The sequence below is a fragment of the Paroedura picta genome, chromosome 9, assembly GCF_049243985.1.
Source record: "Paroedura picta isolate Pp20150507F chromosome 9, Ppicta_v3.0, whole genome shotgun sequence".
Taxonomy (NCBI): Eukaryota; Metazoa; Chordata; class Lepidosauria; order Squamata; family Gekkonidae; genus Paroedura; species Paroedura picta.
The window spans coordinates 7,084,188-7,101,417 of NC_135377.1; the positions used below are offsets into that span (position 1 = coordinate 7,084,188).

At 50.4% G+C, this 17,230-nt stretch overlaps 1 protein-coding gene across 3 annotated transcripts in view; it reads left to right on the forward strand.

Annotated features, from left to right (window-relative positions):
• Positions 1-992: 992 nt before the first annotated feature.
• Positions 993-17,230, forward strand: part of ZFAT (zinc finger and AT-hook domain containing) — an 84,678-nt gene continuing 68,440 nt past the window's right edge. The window contains exons 1-3 of one of the 3 annotated variants that reach the window (XM_077351450.1): positions 993-1,355; positions 7,622-7,792; positions 12,646-12,921. In XM_077351450.1, coding sequence (XP_077207565.1) covers positions 1,337-1,355; positions 7,622-7,792; positions 12,646-12,921 — 466 coding nt within the window. In that variant the 5' untranslated portion in view covers positions 993-1,336. Of the gene's footprint in view, positions 1,356-2,024; positions 2,117-3,252; positions 3,373-7,621; positions 7,793-12,645; positions 12,922-17,230 lie in introns of those variants that run through there. The other 2 variants (XM_077351452.1, XM_077351451.1) reach the window with 2 other exon arrangements.

Sequence of the window (17,230 nt, forward strand, 5' to 3'; positions counted from 1 at the left end):
ATAGAATCCTAGAGTTGGAAGGGGCCATACAGGCCATCTAGTCCAACCCCCTACGCAGGATCAGCCCGAAGCATCCTAAAGCAACCAGATCCAGGTTGGGAAACTTCTGAGGATGGAGCCCGGGGAGCTCAGAGGGGCACAGTGATATACAGTCCACCCTCCAAAAGCAGCTGTTTTATCCAGGAGAGCTGATCCCTGCAGTCTGGAGAGCAGCTGTAATTCCAGGGGGTCCCCAGGTCCTTCCTAGAAGCTGGCTTCCCTATTCCTTGCTTAGGCCCCTCTCCATTGCAAACCCCATTTCTCTAAAGCAGCCATTGTCTCCAGAACTCTGTAGTCCAGGGGAACTGATCTATTTACTCAGGGATCCCCAGGACCCACCTGGAGGCTGGCATCCCACTAAGAGGGGGTGGGGTTCGGGGAGGGAAGGGACCCTGCATGGTCTAATGCAGGGGTAGTCAAACTGTGGCCCTCCAGATGTCCATAGACTACAATTCCCAGAAGCATTTGCTGGCAGGGGCTCATGGGAATTGTAGTCCATGGACATCTGGAGGGCCACAGTTTGACTACCCCTGGTCTAATGCAATGGAGTCCACCCTCCAAAGCAGCCATTTTCCCCAAGGGAACTGAACACTTTGGTCTGTTGATGACCTGTAACGCCTGGGGATCTCCTGGTCCCCCCTGGAGGCTGGCTTCCCAGCACCAAAGTCATTTCCCAGAGTGCCCCCCCTACAAAGGTCTCCCAGTGATTCCCAAACCCAGACCTGGCGACCCTAAGTTCACCCCCAGCAAGCCCTACTGGGGGATCTCCAGGCTCCACCTGGACGTTGGCAACCGCCCTCCCCCCGTCAGCCGCTTCCATCCAGCCCGAGGGAAGGACCCGGCCCCGCGCAGGCGCAACACGGAGAGCCCGCCGGAGGGAGGGGGGCGGCGCCGGCGCGCCCCAACGGCGGCCCTAGCCGCCCCGCCCCCCTCCCTCGCGCTCGGCCGCTGACGTCACTCGAGGAGGCGGAGGCGGAGGAGAAGCCATCATGTCGGACGCGGCAGATTCGCCATAATCGCTTTGCCCGCCGCGGGCTGCCCCCCCTCCCCGACGCCATTCAATAATCCGTATTAATATTTCTATGGCGTCCCGAAATTATTTTTCTCCCCTGGGGGGCTTTTCCTCGCGGCCGGGTCTCCAGAGGCACCGCAGGGCGCGCGGGGGGCCGAGGCGGTCGGGGCAGGGACGAAAGTGCTTTGTTTTTTAAAAACATTTTTAAATGCTATTTTTTTTAAATATATTTTTTTTTACCAAAAAGGAAAGCCCCCCAAACCCCGCGCCGCCCACCGGCCCGCTATGGAGGCGCCCTCGGCAGGTGAGTGGGGAGGGGGGGAGGGGCGCTCCGCGGGCCCGTCCTGTGCAGCGGCGGGGAGGGGGAAGTGGCGCGAAGGAGGCCGGAAGGAGGGCCGCGGAGAAAGAGGGGCTAGCGCGGCGCCGCGGCCTCACTTCCGGTGAATGGGCTCGGAATGGTTCCACTCTAGGCGTTGCGATCTATGGCGCCAAGGCTCCGCCCACCTCCTCCCACCCAGTTACCTGCGAGGGTTGAGTCAGATTGGGGCCTAGTCGCAGCGCCGACACTTCCGGCTCCCTATCGAACGCGGAGGAAAAGGCGGGCTCGCTTAGCTTAAAGGGGGAGAAGAGGGTTTCTTGCCCCTCATATGGCGGCGGCGTGCTCAAAACCGGAAGTGAGGACTCTTTTCGGCAATCTTTCCTCTTTGCTGAGACTGCTGCTGTCAAAGGCTGGCTGAGGAAGCCCGCTTGCAAGGGTAGCCAAAGGGTGGCTCTCCAGATGTCCATGGACTACAATTCCCATGAGACCCTGCCACGCATGGCAGGGTCTCATGGGAATTGTAGTCCATGGACATCTGGAGAGCCTCTTTTTTGCCACCTCTAATAGCAGCAGACACTAATCTGGAGAGCTCGGTTTGCTTCCCTGCTCCTCCGTGTGCAGCCAGCTGGGTGACCTTGGGCTAGTAGTCACAGTTCTCTTGGAGTGGCTATTAAAGAGCAGTTCTCTCAGAGCTCTCTCAGCCTCGCTACTTCACAGGGTGTCTGCTGTGGTGAGAGGAAGGAAAGGTGATTATAAGCTGCTTTTGGAATCTTTTGGGCAGAGAAATTTGGGACATAAAGACTAGCTTCTTTTTCTTTTGTTTATTTTCTTTTTTTATTTAGCTCCTTTTTCTTCTGTTTATTTTATTTTTTGCAGCACTCTTGTGAGGTAGGCCGAGGATTTTCAGTTTGGTCACCTTTCTAAGGGGAAGGACTGAAATTGCAGGAGGGACGCACAAAGCAAGTTAACCCATTAAGGATTTACTGATCGTATCCTGCCTTTCTCTCCTGTGGGAGCCCTTTCCACTCTCCTCATTCCCCTCTCCTCTGTTTTACCCTCACAACAACCCTGTGATGTAGGATATTGCTTTTTATTACATTTATACCCTTCCCCTCCCCATGTGCAGCTTACAGCATCATATAAACAAGTAAAACATATATCAACGTAGATATTAATCATGTTATAAAATTTGTAAAAAATCTCACTGCTACCCTCTGTCTAATGCAGGGGTAGTCAAACTGTGGCCCTCCAGATGTCCATGGACTACAATTCCCAGGAGCCCTTGCCAGCATTCGCTGGCGAATGCTGGCAAGGGCTCTTGGGAATTGTAGTCCATGGACATCTGGAGGGCTGCAGTTTGACTACCCCTGGTCTAATGGGTGGGGGGATGTTGTGGATGGGTGCTATGAATTTTATCGCGTGTAAACCGCCCCAAGGGAGTAATACTGAGATGGACGGTATAGAAATCTCCAAATAAATACATTAAGAAAAAATCTCTGTTGGCCACACCTGGAGCCCCTTTTCACTCATTCTCCCCACCTCCAGCCCTCCTAGCATCCCTGTCCTGTCCATGTCCCCAACTTTCCTCTGGCCCAGCTTGCCCTGTCTCCTTTCTGCAGCATCCCCCAGCCCCTTCCTCGAAGGCCCGTCCTTTCCTGCAAAGTATCACCAGGGGGCAGCCGTCCTCTTTCCACGCAGGCCTCCCCAGCACCATTGTCCTCATTTCCTCGGCTGTGGGAGGAACCACTAGGGGCTGCTGTCGGCCCACCCATTGCCGTGAGCCGAGAGCATGGGGAGCTTACTTAAGCAGCTTGTTTTAATCACCGGCCTCATTGAACATTTCACTCATTTTGGGGGGTGATGGATTGTCTGCAAAGCCCGAGTTTAATTTCAGCAGGCTCAAATCTGAAACTTTGACCTTCGCCGGCTTCTTGAGTCCCCACCTCCTGAGGAAGCTGATGCTGAACTACTGACTTTGATTTTTTTCCCTGATATCCAGCTGGTAACATTTTGCATGTATTCTAAAGCCATGACTGTTCCCTGCCCTCCTCCAAGTGCCAACCTTTCAAAGACTTCAAGAGAGCCATCCTGTCCCCTCTTGACCTCCTCTTCTCCAGGCTGAACATTCCCCCGTCCCTCGGCCTTTCCTCACAGGGCTGGGTCCCCAGGATCATCCTCATTGCTCTCCCCTGCACCCTCTTAATCTTGTCCGCATCCTTTTTGAAGTGAGGCCTCCAGCACTGCACCCAGGACTCCAGGTGGGGTCTGACCCACACGGTATACAGCGGGACTTTGACATCTTGTGATTTTGAAGTGATGCCTCTGTTGATACAGCCCAAGACTGCCTTGCCCTTCTTTATCATCACATCCCACTGTCTGCTAATATTTAGCTAACAGTCCTCAAGTACCCCCAAGATCTCTTTCACGCAAACTGATTAGTCCAGGTTAGGCCGATCTTGTTGGATTTTAGAAGCGCATTACACACCACACACGGATGAGGTGCATCACCATTGGGGATGCCTGGTGGTGCCGTAGACCAGGGGTAGTCAACCTGTGGTCCTCCAGATGTCCATGGACTACAATTCCCACGAGCCCCTGCCAGCATCTGCATTCATGGGAATTGTAGTCCATGAACATCTGGAGGGCCACAGGTTGACTACCCCTGCTCTAATGGATTTCCCAGCAGCTCTTCTGGTTAGGCTCTTGTTTATGCCTCTCCTCAAGCTTCCTATTTAAATGCCCTTTTATCAACGTTTGAGCCCTTTAAATTCTGCCTTGAATGTCCTCCTGCAGAAGTCAACACAACAGATCAATTTCCTTCAGGGCTCTGCTGGCTCCCTGTGATGGACGGACCCCTCTCGCCTTCTCAACGCTTACGGTCCCTTTAAAAAAAAAATGTGGCCCGCTACTCTGACTGGTTTTGCAATGCAAGATTGGAGCTTATAGGTGATCTAGAGGTCAGACTGTTGGACTAGGACAGGGGTGGCCAAGACATGGCTCTCCAGATGTTCATGGACTACAGCTCCCATGAGCCCCGGATAGAACACAGAGTAGGGTTGTGTGTCCGGCTGTCCGATTTGGCTGCTCCGTGCTGCTGCAGCCAGCGCCTCACCGTGGTGGGGGGGAGGGAGGGTGTGTGACTAGCCCAAGGTAACTCCGCTGCCTGCACATGGAGGAGGAGCGGGGAATCAAACCCGGCTCACCAGATTAGAAGCCGCTGCTCTTTACTCCGACACCAATGTGGCTGGGTGGGGGGAACCTGGTAAATAATATGGCCTGATAATATGGCCTTTTGAAATCAGTCAAAAGGACGAATATAAAGTGAAAATTCAGGAAGAATTTGGGCTGATCTAGTGATAACAGGGTTTTTTTAAAATACATATATTCAGAATGCTTTTTTTATGTCAGAGAAGAAAGTACTGGAACAGCAAATGAGGTTTGAGACTGGCAGGCATGGGGAAAAGAGATTGCATTTGTAAAGCCGAATGTTCCCCGGTTCTGTTGACTCACTTCCTCTTGGCGTACCTGCATACTTAATTGATTAACAGCGCCTTTGATTCTCTGCATATTTAATTCGTTGTCTAATTAATTGCTCTGTTGACTTCCCTCCTAATTAATTACCCACTGCCTCATCATCTATTCTATGCCTGCGTAATTTGGAGTATTGCTTATTTGATTCTTTACCCCTCTAATTGGCTGTTTCATTTATTGTCCTGTTGATTCCCCGCCTCATTATCAACCGATTTATCAATTACCCATTGCTTATTTGCTCAGCTGCGACAGGGATGGGTAGCGGCCTTATTATTATTGGCAACTATTTGCACAGTGCGGGTTGTGCAGGCTTGTGTGTTTAACAGTAGCCCTGTGAAGCTGGTCATCCTAACTTTGCTGATAGGGAATTGAGTCTCAAAATGAGACTCAAAAAGAGAGAGAGAGAGACAGCAATTTGCGAACCTTTTCCCCACTTTATTTTTATTTTATTTTTTAATTTTATCTCACCTTTCCACATTGCTCTAGGTGGCTAACAATATATTTAAAATATACAGTTAAAAATCTTTAAAAGTTTACAGTTTTCTTGATACCCCTAGCTAAAATTTTCCCCAGACAGGGATTTTGGAAGCTTTCCAGCTCACTCCTCCAGCGATGATGCTAGCCTTTATTGGTGGGTGTTATTTTAGGCCAGGGGTACTCAAACGGCAGACCTCCAGATGTCCATGGACTACAATTCCCATGAGCCCCTGCCAGCATTCGCTGGCAGGGGCTCATGTGGATTGTAGTCCATGGACATCTGGAGGGCCGCAGTTTGACTACCCCTGTTTTAGGTTTTGGCCATAAGCGTGGTGGAACAGCTCCATCTTGCAGGAACTGTGGAACTGATTTAGTTCCCCCGGGGCCCTGGTCTCTCTTGGGAGTACATTCCACCAGGCAGGGGCCAGGGCAAAAAGGCCCCGGCCCTGTTCGAGGCCTCCTCTTTTGGGCCGTGGACCCTGAGCAGATGTTGGTCTGAAGACCGTAGGGCTCCTGGGGGATTATAGGGGAGAAGGCGGTCCCTTAGGTACGCTGGTCCCAGACTGTTTAGGGCAGGGGTAGTCAAACTGCGGCCCTCCAGATGTCCATGGACCACAATTCCCAGAAGCCCCTTCCAGCTAATGCTGGCAGGGGCTCCTGGGAATTGTAGTCCATAGACATCTGGAGGGCCGCAGTTTGACTACCCCTGGTTTAGGGCTTTAACGGTTAAAACCGGCCCTTTGAGCCGGGTTCAGTCTCCATTCTAGAGCTAACGCAGCTGGCGTTATATGAGCTTTCCACTGTGGCCATGTCAGTTCTCATGCTGCTGCATTTTGAACCACTTGGAGTTACTGGAGCAGTCTCAAGGGCCGCCCAGTGCAGAGCGAGTTGCAGAAGTCTAATCTAGAGGTGACCATCGCATGGATCACTCTGGCTAGGTCCAGCTTTGGACAGGAGATACCCCCTCTCCTTTCTTCCCTTAATTCTTGAGAGCCAGCATGGTGTAGTAGTTAAGAATGGCAGACTGCAATCTGAAGAACTGGGTTTGATTCCACACTCCTCCTCTGTATGAAGTCTGCTGGGTGACCTTGGGCTATTCACAGCTCTTTCAGAGCTCTCTCCACCTACAGTTGCCCGGTTGCCCCTAGCCACCAGCAGTAGCGGTGCCAGATCCAGGTTGAGAAACTCCTGGAGATTTGGAGATGGAGCCTGGGGAGGACAGAGACTTCAGTGGGAGACCATGTCATAGAGTCTACCATTTCTCCGGGGGAACGATCTCTCTAGTACAGAGATGAGGTGGGATTCCAGAGGATCCCCAGGTCACATCTGGAGGCTGACAACCTTATCTCCATCCCACCCACCTCTCAAGGTGACTGTTGTGGGAAGAGGAAGGAGATACATTTCTCCTCCTCTTCCTCCCCGTCCTTGCTCTAAAATCAGAACTCCCCATTTGGAGTTCATTCTGGTCTGTTTTACCTACATCAAATATTGGTATCTTGGCAATTAAGGCAATCTCAGCGGAACAGGCCTCCTCGGGAGGTGGAGGGTTCTCCTTCTTTGGAAGTTTTTAAGCAGAGGCTGGATTGTCATCCGACAGCAATGCTGATTCTCTGAATTTAGGCAGATGGGTGGATGGGCAGGTGATTGTGTCCGTGCTTGGCTCCTGTGGCCCTTTCTTGCATGCCCAGGGAAATCTCAATCACCATTTTGGGATCAGAAGACAAATTTCCCCCAGGCCAGGCTGGCCAGTTTTGTGCTGCTTACATTCCAAGGCATGCGTTTTTAGTGTTCTAAACTAAACTGCCTCGAACAAAACTCTGGGGCAAGGGCGCAGAAATATTCTAATAAAAAGAAACCCAGAACTGACAGGCTTCCTCGGGAGGTGGTGGGTCCTCCATCTTTGGAGATTTCTAAAACAGAGCCTTGGATAGCCATCTGACGGAGAGGCTGATTCTGTGAAGGCTCAAGGGGGTGGCAGGGGACAGTGGATGAGCGATAAGATTGTGAGTGTCCAGCACAGTGCAGGGGGTTGGACTAGATGACCCAGGAGGTCCCTCCCGACTCTATGATTCTATGACTTCTGAGCAGACCTGCTTAGGAGTGTGCCCACGATCACCTGCCTCGGCGAAGCCCAATTAAAAACAAAAATCCTGCATGAATGCTTCCTTTGGTTTTCCAAATGAACTTTTCACAATCTTAGAAAAAATGGTTAACACGCCTCTGTTTTTATCACTCTTTTCCAGGGAACAGTCCCATCTTCATGTGCAAGCTCTGTAACTTATTTTCCCCGAACCGGCCCGAGCTGCTGACCCACGTCTCCGAAAAGCACACGGAAGAAGGGATGACGGCCGACGAGATCATTATTCCGCTCAGGCCTCTTACGGCGCCCTCCAGTCTGCATAAAAGCGGGGAAGGTACTGGCAGGACCGGGCGAGGACGCCAAGCCGTTATTGCCGCTGTTCTGGGCGTTGTGCTAAATTTATAAAATTGCTTCAGTCTCGCAACCGGCGGAGCCTCTGCCTAATTCATGACAACGGCCAGACTTCTGCCTAATTCATGAAACCTTCCGACTACGCTGATTAAATGTCTCTGCATAAAGCGTAGAAGGCTTTGATGGTTTCGGGAGCCTGCCAGAGGATTTGTTTGTTTCATGAATTATAAGTATTTGCTTAACGCGTCGGAACTCCCGTGTTGAGCAGGAGTTGAGAGGCTGTGCAAATTTAGCCAGGTAGGTGTGTGTGGCCAAGCCTTGCATGCTTTCCGCAAGGGGAGATGAATTTTCATGGCTGCTGCTTTGGCTGGGCCGTTGGTTTGAACATCAGGAGAGCCCTGCTGGATCAGACCAATGGTCCATCTAGTCCAGCATTCTGTTCCACACAGTGGCCAGCCAGTTCCTGTAGAGGGCCAACAACAGGGCACAGAGGCCGAGACCTTTATAGAATGTAAGAAGAGCCCTGCTGGATCAGACTAGTGGTCCATCTCCTCAAACATCTTGTTCCACACAGTGGCCAACCAGTTCCTCTGGGGGGCCAAGAACAGGGCAGAAAGGCTGAGACCTTCATAGAATGTAAGAAGAGCCCTGCTGGATCATACCAGTGGTCCATCTAGTCCAGTATCCTGTTCCACACAGTGGCCAACCAGTTCCTCTAGAAAGCCAATGACAGGGCATAGAGGCCAAGGACTTCATAAGAACATCAGAAGAGTCCGGCTGGATCAGGCCATTGGTCCATCTAGACCAGCATCCTGTTCCACACAGTGGCCAACCAGTTCCTCTAGAAAGCCAATGACAGGGCATAGATGCTGTGGCCTTCCTAAGAACATCAGAAGAACCCTGCATAGAGGCTCTTCTTTCTGTTCTGAAGGCAAGCAGTTGCTTTGCCTTTGAGATGTTTGCGCAGTCAAAACTGCAGGAGCTGACGTATACCTAGATCATGGTCCCTAATGTGGTGTCCATGGGCAAGTGGGGCCCACCAGCCCCTTTGACGGAACCGCCAAGTGTTTTGTCCAAGTGGGTGGGGCCAAATGGAGCTTTTCCCCAGCAGTGTTTCTGATTGGCCCCTGTGGATCCAATTGGTTGCTCAGACTGAAATAACGCTTTGGCAGCGGTAGTCACAAAAGCGTGGGATTTATCCTCTTTCTCTCTCCCTCCTGCTTCCCTGTGTATTTCTAAATTTGCCCTCTTCTCCCCTGCACTTGGGCTTCCTCTATGGGTTTGTGTAACTCTGCCTCCTTCAGCAGCCATTTTGTGGCTGGCTCCGCCTCCCGGGACGGCCATTTTGTGCTTGCGCCAACCGTCCCGTGTCCGAATCCAAAAGGTGCCCACGGGATCAGAAAGGCTTCTGGGCTTAAGTTTTTCAGCAAATAAACAAAAACTTTGAGGGCATCTCCAAAAAGAAGTTATTGGATTTTTTTCGAGGGGCTACTGCACATTTGTTTTTCGGCATAGCTGAAGTGCCTTTTGGCTGGAGCAAAAGTGCGTTTTCCGCACCACTCAGGAGCTATAGGGGCCCAGACCTCAAAGGGTGCTTAAGAAAAAGAAACCTGCTGGGAGTATTGACTTTTCCCCTCTTTGAAGGCCGAGCTTCATATCACAAAACCACTTCTGAAAACCTGTTCAGGTTCAAACGTGGACTGCCGTGCAGCTCTTGCGGGGACTGGGGGGGGGGGGCTGCTGTTCAAAGCACACAAGCTCCACACCCCCTTGAGGGACAGCATCCAGTCACACGACCCTCGGAATCCCTGCCAGGGTGGCCTGTGCAGCGGGAATTCGTCAGAAGGGACTGACTTATGTGGGACCAGAGGAAACACATTTAATAACATCCTTTCAATCAGCTTTAATCTGAGAGCCAGCTTGGTGTAGTTGTTAGGAGTGCGGATTTTTAATCTGGCGAGCCGGGCTTGATTCCTGGGGTTGGGAAGTACCTGGGGGTGGCATCAAGAATGGGCAAGATTTGGGGTGAGGAGGGACTTCAGTAGAGTATAATGTTTTGGAGTCACCCTCCAGAGCAGCCATTTCCTCCCAAGGACCTGATGTCCGTCACCTAGAGATGAGCCATGATTCCAGGGGATCCCCAGGTCCCACCTGGGGAGCGGCATACCTACGAGTGTGCAACTGGCCCAAGGCCATCCAAAGAACTTCCGTGGCAGTAAGAGATTTGAACCCGGGTCTTCCAGACCCTTGTCTGACACTCGAGCCTTTAATTGTGTCCAGACAGACATGAACCTCAGCATGTCACTTCCTCAAAACTAGCCGTGTCCTTTCTGTTTTGGCTTTTGTTTAGCCATTCCACACTGTACATGGGGAAAAAAAAGAAATCTGGGGAGACCCTAGAAACTGGTGGACTTATTGTAGCATCAGCTTTCTTGGGCATGAATGATTCTGCCAAAGTGCCTTCAAGGGCTTATGCTACAAGAACTCTGGCAGTCTTGAAGGTGCTATGGATTCCTTTTAGGCTCTGCCCCAATATATTAACATGAACGCTCTACCACAGGGGTAGTCAAACTGCGGCCCTCCAGATGTCCATGGACTACAATTCCCAGGAGCCCCTGCCAGCGAATGCTGGCAGGGGGCTCCTGGGAATTGTAGTCCATGGACATCTGGAGGGCCGCAGTTTGACTACCCCTGCTCTACCATATTGGGGAGGGGGAGCATTATAAACAGGTTCTAGTATGATAACAGACCTATGCTGCTCTGTCTATGCACAGTAAAGTCATAGCTGGAGAGCCATCTGATGGAGAGGCTGCTTCTGTGAAGGTTCAAGGGGGTGGCAGGTGACAGTGGATGAGCGAGAGGGTTGTGGGTGTCCTGCATAGTGTAGGGGGTTGGGCTAGATGACCCAGGAGGTCCCTTCCAACTCTATGATTCTATGAGTTGTGGCAGGGAGGGGGGCAAACTGGCTCTCCAGATGTCCGTGGCCTACAGTTCCCATAATTCACGGGAATTGTAGTCCACGGACATCTGGCGATCCTCAGTTTGGCCACCCGTGCTCTAGAGTCTGTGCAGGAACAACAGATGGCCACTTTTCATGGTCATGGAAGAAACAGACATCGGCTCCTCAGGTTTAAATATAATCAGGCGCTGAGTCTTTGCCCAACCCTGGTGGCTAGATTGGAGCGAAAGCAAAAAAAAACGTTTAAATTTCCTCTGGAAACCCGGCCAGCCCATTTGCAAAAAATAAAAGCTCCGCAGTCATTTGGCAAGCCGGTTGGCTGGATGTTATCTCAGTATTTGCTGGGGGGGAGGGTGGGATAAAGCGGGGAGAATCTGTGATTCATTTGAGATAATCTCTCTCATTTTGTGCAAAGACGGAACCGGGATTATTCATAATTTACAATGGCGAATTAACACTCGTGCGGTTAGAGAGAACCACGCCGCAAAGGTTGAATGGCTTCGCTGATGGCGATTATTCCGGCTAAACAGCCCGACGAAGGACAATTCCCCTTCATTTCGGAGAGCGATATCGGCCCCCGATGGGCAAAGCATCCAGGAGTTGTGTAATTAGAGTGCCTTTTGGAGGCCTGTTAGGATGTTGGGCTTTGATATTATTGCAGGCTTGCAAATAAATCTAAAAAGGATTTTTTTAAAGCTTTTTGTAAAGTTGTCCAGCTCAGCCGTCCAGAGCAAAGCGTTAAGTCACATAGACAGCCAGGCCGGCAGAGAATCTGTGCAGTGATATAAAGTGTCAGAGTAGCATCTGCGATAGCCACATTTGTCTGTGCTGCTTGAGAAATAGCTCTTTGTGTGCTGGTCACCTTGGGCTGAACTATCATGTTTGAAGGAGAAGGGTTGGCTCTTATATGTCGCTTTTCTCTACCCAAAGGAGTCTCAAAGAGGCTTACAGTTGCCTTCCCTTTCCTCTCCCCACAACAGACACCCTGTGAGGGAGGTGAGGCTGAGAGAGTCCTGACATTTTTGCTTGGTCAGAACAGATTTATTAGTGCTGTGGCAAGCCCAAGGTCACCCAGCTGGCTGCCAGGAGAAGGTCTCAGGTTCAATCCTCAGCAACTCCAGTTAAAGGATCTGATTGTAGAAAAAGAGTTGGTTCTTATCTGCCGTTTTTCTCTACCTGAAGGAGTCTCAAAGTGGTTTACATTCGCCTTCCCTTCCTCTCCCCACAACAGACACCCTGTGGGGTAGGTGAGGCTGAGAGAGCCCTGATATTTTTGCTCGGTCAGAACAGCTTTATCAGTGCTGTGGCAAGCCCAAGGTCACCCAGCTGGCTGCATGTGGAGGAGGAGCGGGGAATGAAACCTAGCTCACCAGATTTGAAGTCCACGTTCCTAACCACTACACCAAACTGCAAAATAAAACTCTAGCACAGCCTTTCTGTACTTTTTCCCCATTGGAAACATTCTGAGAATCCTAGAGTTGGAAGGGGGTCTACAGAGTCATCTAGTCCAACCCCCTGCACAATACAGGAACTCACAACTACCTGTCCACCCACAGTGACCCCAATTTCATGCCCAAATGACCCCTCCCACCACCAAAAATCTCCAGAATCCAGCCTTACCTGGAGGAAGTTCACCTAGCATCCCACAGCAACCATTAACAATTCCCTGGGTATGCAAGGAAGGGCCACAAGAGAAAAAACACTGGCACGTCCCTTCCTGCCCACCCACCCACAATCTGCCTAAGTTCCTAAAATCTGCATTTCTATCAGATGCTTATCTAGCCTCTACTTAAAACCTTGCCAGTTCCCCGTGTAAAGAGCCACCATGTACCTATGATTTTGAACCCTGAGTGCGCCTCTTGATGTTTCTTCACCAGAGGTGCTCGTCGTGAAGAGGAGAAGAGGTAGACCCAAGGGTTCGACCAAGAAATTTTACGCTGAGGAAGAATCGGTGGAAAGTAACAACTGTCTTCCGAGCGAGGAGGTGCAACCAGGACCTGAAGGAGGAGGAGGAGGAGGAGAGCTAGCAGATGTCTTGCTAGGCAACTTGGACTGCAAGAAGTGCAGCCGGAAATTCTCTAATTCCCGCCAGCTACGAAAACACATCTGCATCATAGTTAAACCTGAAGACCTTGAAGATGATGGTGATCTAGGTAAGGTGCATTTTGAAGGCTTGATGACTAGGAAGAATACTGATAGAGCACGAGTGTTCATGGGAATGTGGCGTGGGGACAAATTGCACATGTCACTGCGGTTTTATCTACAGTTTCTTCCCCGACAATTCCTATTCTAAAAGACGCATGCCTCCTGCTGAGTTTAAAGAGCTTTCTTTGCAAATTGGTATAGTGTGCTGTTCGGGAATTGGTTGGGATAACCCTTTGACCCGGAAATTAGAGCTGGTACAGAATGCAGCTGCCAAGGTCCTCATTGGTACATCTTGGAGGGCTCAAATCCATCCTGTCCTGAAGCAGCTGCATTGGTTGCCAATTGTGGCCCGGATCAGATTCAGGGTTTTGCTATTAACCTTTATGGCCATCTGCAGCTTGGACCCTGCCTGTCTGAGGGACCAATGCCTGCTTACGCCCCCGGCAAGGTACTTTGCTCTGCGGGTGCAATTCTGCTTGAGGTCCCCGGCCGCAGAGAAGCACGCTTGGCATCGACCCGGGCCAGGGCTTTTTTGGTCCTGGCCGTGACCTGGTGGAATGAGTTCCTGGAAGAGTTGAGGGCCCTAACAGAGCAGTATCAGTTCCGCAGGGCCTGTAAAATGGAGCTCTTCCGCCAGGTCTTTGGTTATGGCTGGGTTTCAGGGACAACTGCTCCCCCCCCCCCCCCCCCCCCGGCCAGCACAGTTACACTCTGCGATCCTGTACCTGTGGTGGTTTGACTGTAAATTGGGGAAGGTTTGGGGATTATGCCACCATTTTAATCTAAAGCACTTATTGACTATCCCATCTTGCTTTTCCGCTTGTGCTAAACTTAGTGCTTAAGTTGACTAAACTTAGGGGAGGCTTTCCAAAAGTAGGTTCGTCAATCCATCTAAAGCATCCTTTTCAACCTTTTGACTGTGGCGGAACCCTGTAAGTGGTGACATGTAGAAGTAATATGTGGGATCCTGCCAGTCCATCCGCAGATGATCTGTCTGCCTGTCGATTTCTTACCCACCGCTCTTGTGAGACTGGCAGCTTACAAAAAAATACGGTACATTAAGAATGAACATAAAAATTCTAATATACAACCCCATCTAACCCCAATAAAACAGTTAAATAACTCTAAGAACCAGTCAACGATGCAGTTGCCAGACAGGTATTGGCAGGATGTCAGATCCTGGGCTGCAGAGTCAAAGATGGAATGGTTGTTTAAGAACAAGGGGAGAGGGTGGGGGGACCCCAAGATCACCCAGCCCTAGTCCTGACCAAATGCCTGGTGGAAGAGCTCCATCTTGCAGGCCCTACGGAACGATGATAGCTTATCCGGGAGCTCATTCCCCTAGGTAGGGGCCAGGACTGAAATTTACCGTTTCCATTGTGGAGAAAGAGACTAGGCCTGTAAGTCAACAGGGGAAGTGACCTCCAGGGATGTCTAGTGATGTCAGCGGCCATCCGAAATTCTGGGAAAGGCCACGTAACCCCAGGTTTCCCTGGTCTAAAGGAAGAAGAAATGCTTATATAAAGTGATTTCATTTTCAGTGTGTGTGCGCTTTACTTGGTGCTCACAAAGTGATCCTCCGAAATATACATGCAGCGAAATAGTACCTGGATTAGTTGTCCATGTCTGATTAATTTACAAGCCCGATCCAGCGCTATGGATTCTAAATCCCGCTACCTAGGGTAGCACCCGGGACCTTTTCCCGGAACATCTTTTGCATTCCGATTTCTTTTTCATTTAAGCAAATGCATAATTTGTCCAGCAGTCTCATTCACGGCATACGCTCATGCCCTTTTGTCATTCCTGAGTGTTCTCAGCAGCGGTAACATTTGCAAGATTCTAGCCTAATTGGGTTTAGTAAATGCCTTTTAAAAATTAGCAATAGACTGCCCGCATTACTGGAATTAGCCGTCCTTGACCCCACCGCTCGCTTAAACCATTAAACCCGAACGGAAGACAGTTTCCTTCGCAGAACGCTGGTAGAATTCTCCTGTTGAAATGGCTTTCTTCTTTTGTCTGAGAAAGCAGCTTCTCTTCTTGCAGACGTGAGCAAGAAACTTGGTGTTCTAGGGCGAAAAAGAAAAAGAAAGAAAAAGCAAGCCAGTCAAGCCCATGCAGAAAATTAATAGCTGGCATCGCCCGATGTGTATTTTTAATACTGGTTTGGAAGACGGCTTGTTCTTCCGGGCACGGCTCCAAAGAGCTTCATGCAGGGCTCCAAAGCAATGCTTTTTCTGCAAGGCAGCCATGCGGTAAAGCCAAGAACGCTTCGCACAGACACCTTAATATAGTTACATACGGAAGACCTTTGAAATTACAGGAGATTTGCTGGGTCAACATGGGGCAGTTGAGCTGACGTAAAAAAATGATGGGTGAAACATGTACAGCCTGATAACCATTTTTGGAGGTTCCACTTCCCACATATTTACTTGGCCTAGAGCCTCTTGTGGCGCAGAGTGGTAAGGCAGCCGTCTGAAAGCTTTGCCCATGAGGCTGGGAGTTCAATCCCAGCAGCCGGCTCAAGGTTGACTCAGCCTTCCATCCTTCCGAGGTCGGTAAAATGAGTACCCAGCTTGCTGGGGGGTAAACGGTAATGACTGGGGAAGGCACTGGCAAACCACCTCGTATTGAGTCTGCCATGAAAACGCTGGAGGGCGTCACCCCAAGGGTCAGACATGACTCGGTGCTTGCACAGGGGATACCTTTACCTTTACCTTTAAGGTTACTGACGAGGGACAGCTGTTGCTCTTGTTGTCTGCACCAATCTGGCCCTCCAGAGGTTCAGTCCACATCTAATTGCTGAAGCATCATGTGGGCTCAATACAAACTAGTAACATGGTCTCCCCTGCCCATTGTAGATTCAGAATCAGAATCACAATGAGCTGGGAGATACCACCAAGGGCCATCTAGTCTAGCCCCCTGCCTTCTCCGGGGCATAAAAATCGCACACTCCTCACCCAATCTCCTCCTAAAAACCTCCAACAAAGGGGACTCTACCACTCTATTCCATCTGTGAACAGACCTCGCCATCAGAAAATGCTTCCTAAAGTGGAACCTCCTTTCTGGTAATTTAAATCCATTGTATTTTAGAAGCGTAGAATTGGAAGAACCCCCCCAGGGTCATCTAGTCCAACCTCCCGGAGAATGCAGGAAATTCACAACTACCTGCCCACCTACAGTGATCCCAGTTCCATGCTCAGATGCTGCCCCTCCTCCCCAAGAAAACCCCAGAATTCCTGGCCAGTCTGGCCTGGAAGAAATTTGCCTCCCAATCCCAAAGTGGTGATCAACACTCCCCTGGGCATGCAAGAAAGGGCCACAAGAGCCAAGCACGGACACAATTCCTTCTGCCCACCCCTTCGTCCTCTTCCTCATCTCTAAAGCTGCAATAAACAAGCTGGCCCCCACTTTATCATGTCTACCTTTTAAGTAGTTAAATTAATTCCATACCCATCTGAATTATAAGAGACTGTTGTTGTTAGTTGCAAAGTTGTGTCTGACCCATTGCAACCCCATGGACCCCATTGCTTCGTTGATGTGCGTTTCGGGAAAAGATTGATTACTTCCCCTTCCTTTTCACATTTCTGTAACAACCAGCGTCCTGCGGAAGACTAACGAAGGTGGGAAAGCAGTGCAACCCTGCTGGATTCTCAAGGCAAGGGGTGAACCACCTCTGTTCACCCCTTGCCTTTAGAATTCAGCAGGGATTTTTTTTCTGAGTGGTCTAACTTAATGTCTAAAACGGGCTGAAGTCTGGCCAGCATCTCTTATACTGGATCCCAGAAAGTAATGGGCAGCTACGGTTGGTTGCTCCTTGTTGCAGCTCATCTTTAAGACTTTAACAGGCAGGATTGCAACAGATGGTGCCTTTCCCAGGGAAAGCTTCACTTTTTGAATGTCTGCCCGTTGTCAGGTCCCGACAAACTGATGGCCACCCCTCCTGGGTTTATCAAGGAAAGAGACGTTCAGAGGTGATTAGAGTCATAGAATCATAGAGTTGGAAGGGACATTCTGGGTCATCCAGTCTATGCAGGACACTGGAGGGTCCTTCCAACTCTATGATTCTTTGGGAATCGCTTGGAAGCTCATTGATAAACCCAGAAGTTTTCACCACAGAATTTCTGGCCATTCTTAGACTATCTCTAGGTTTGCTCTAGGAATTGCCTGGAACTCTATGGTAAGGACTTCCTGTAAGAAGATAAGGCTTTATTTTTCTTTTAATCTTTCCTCCCACAACCACTTCCGCCACCAGCAGGGAACCGGGGGTGGGGGCACTCCCTCTCTCACTGGGATCTCGGCAGCCCTAGCAAGAAGCAG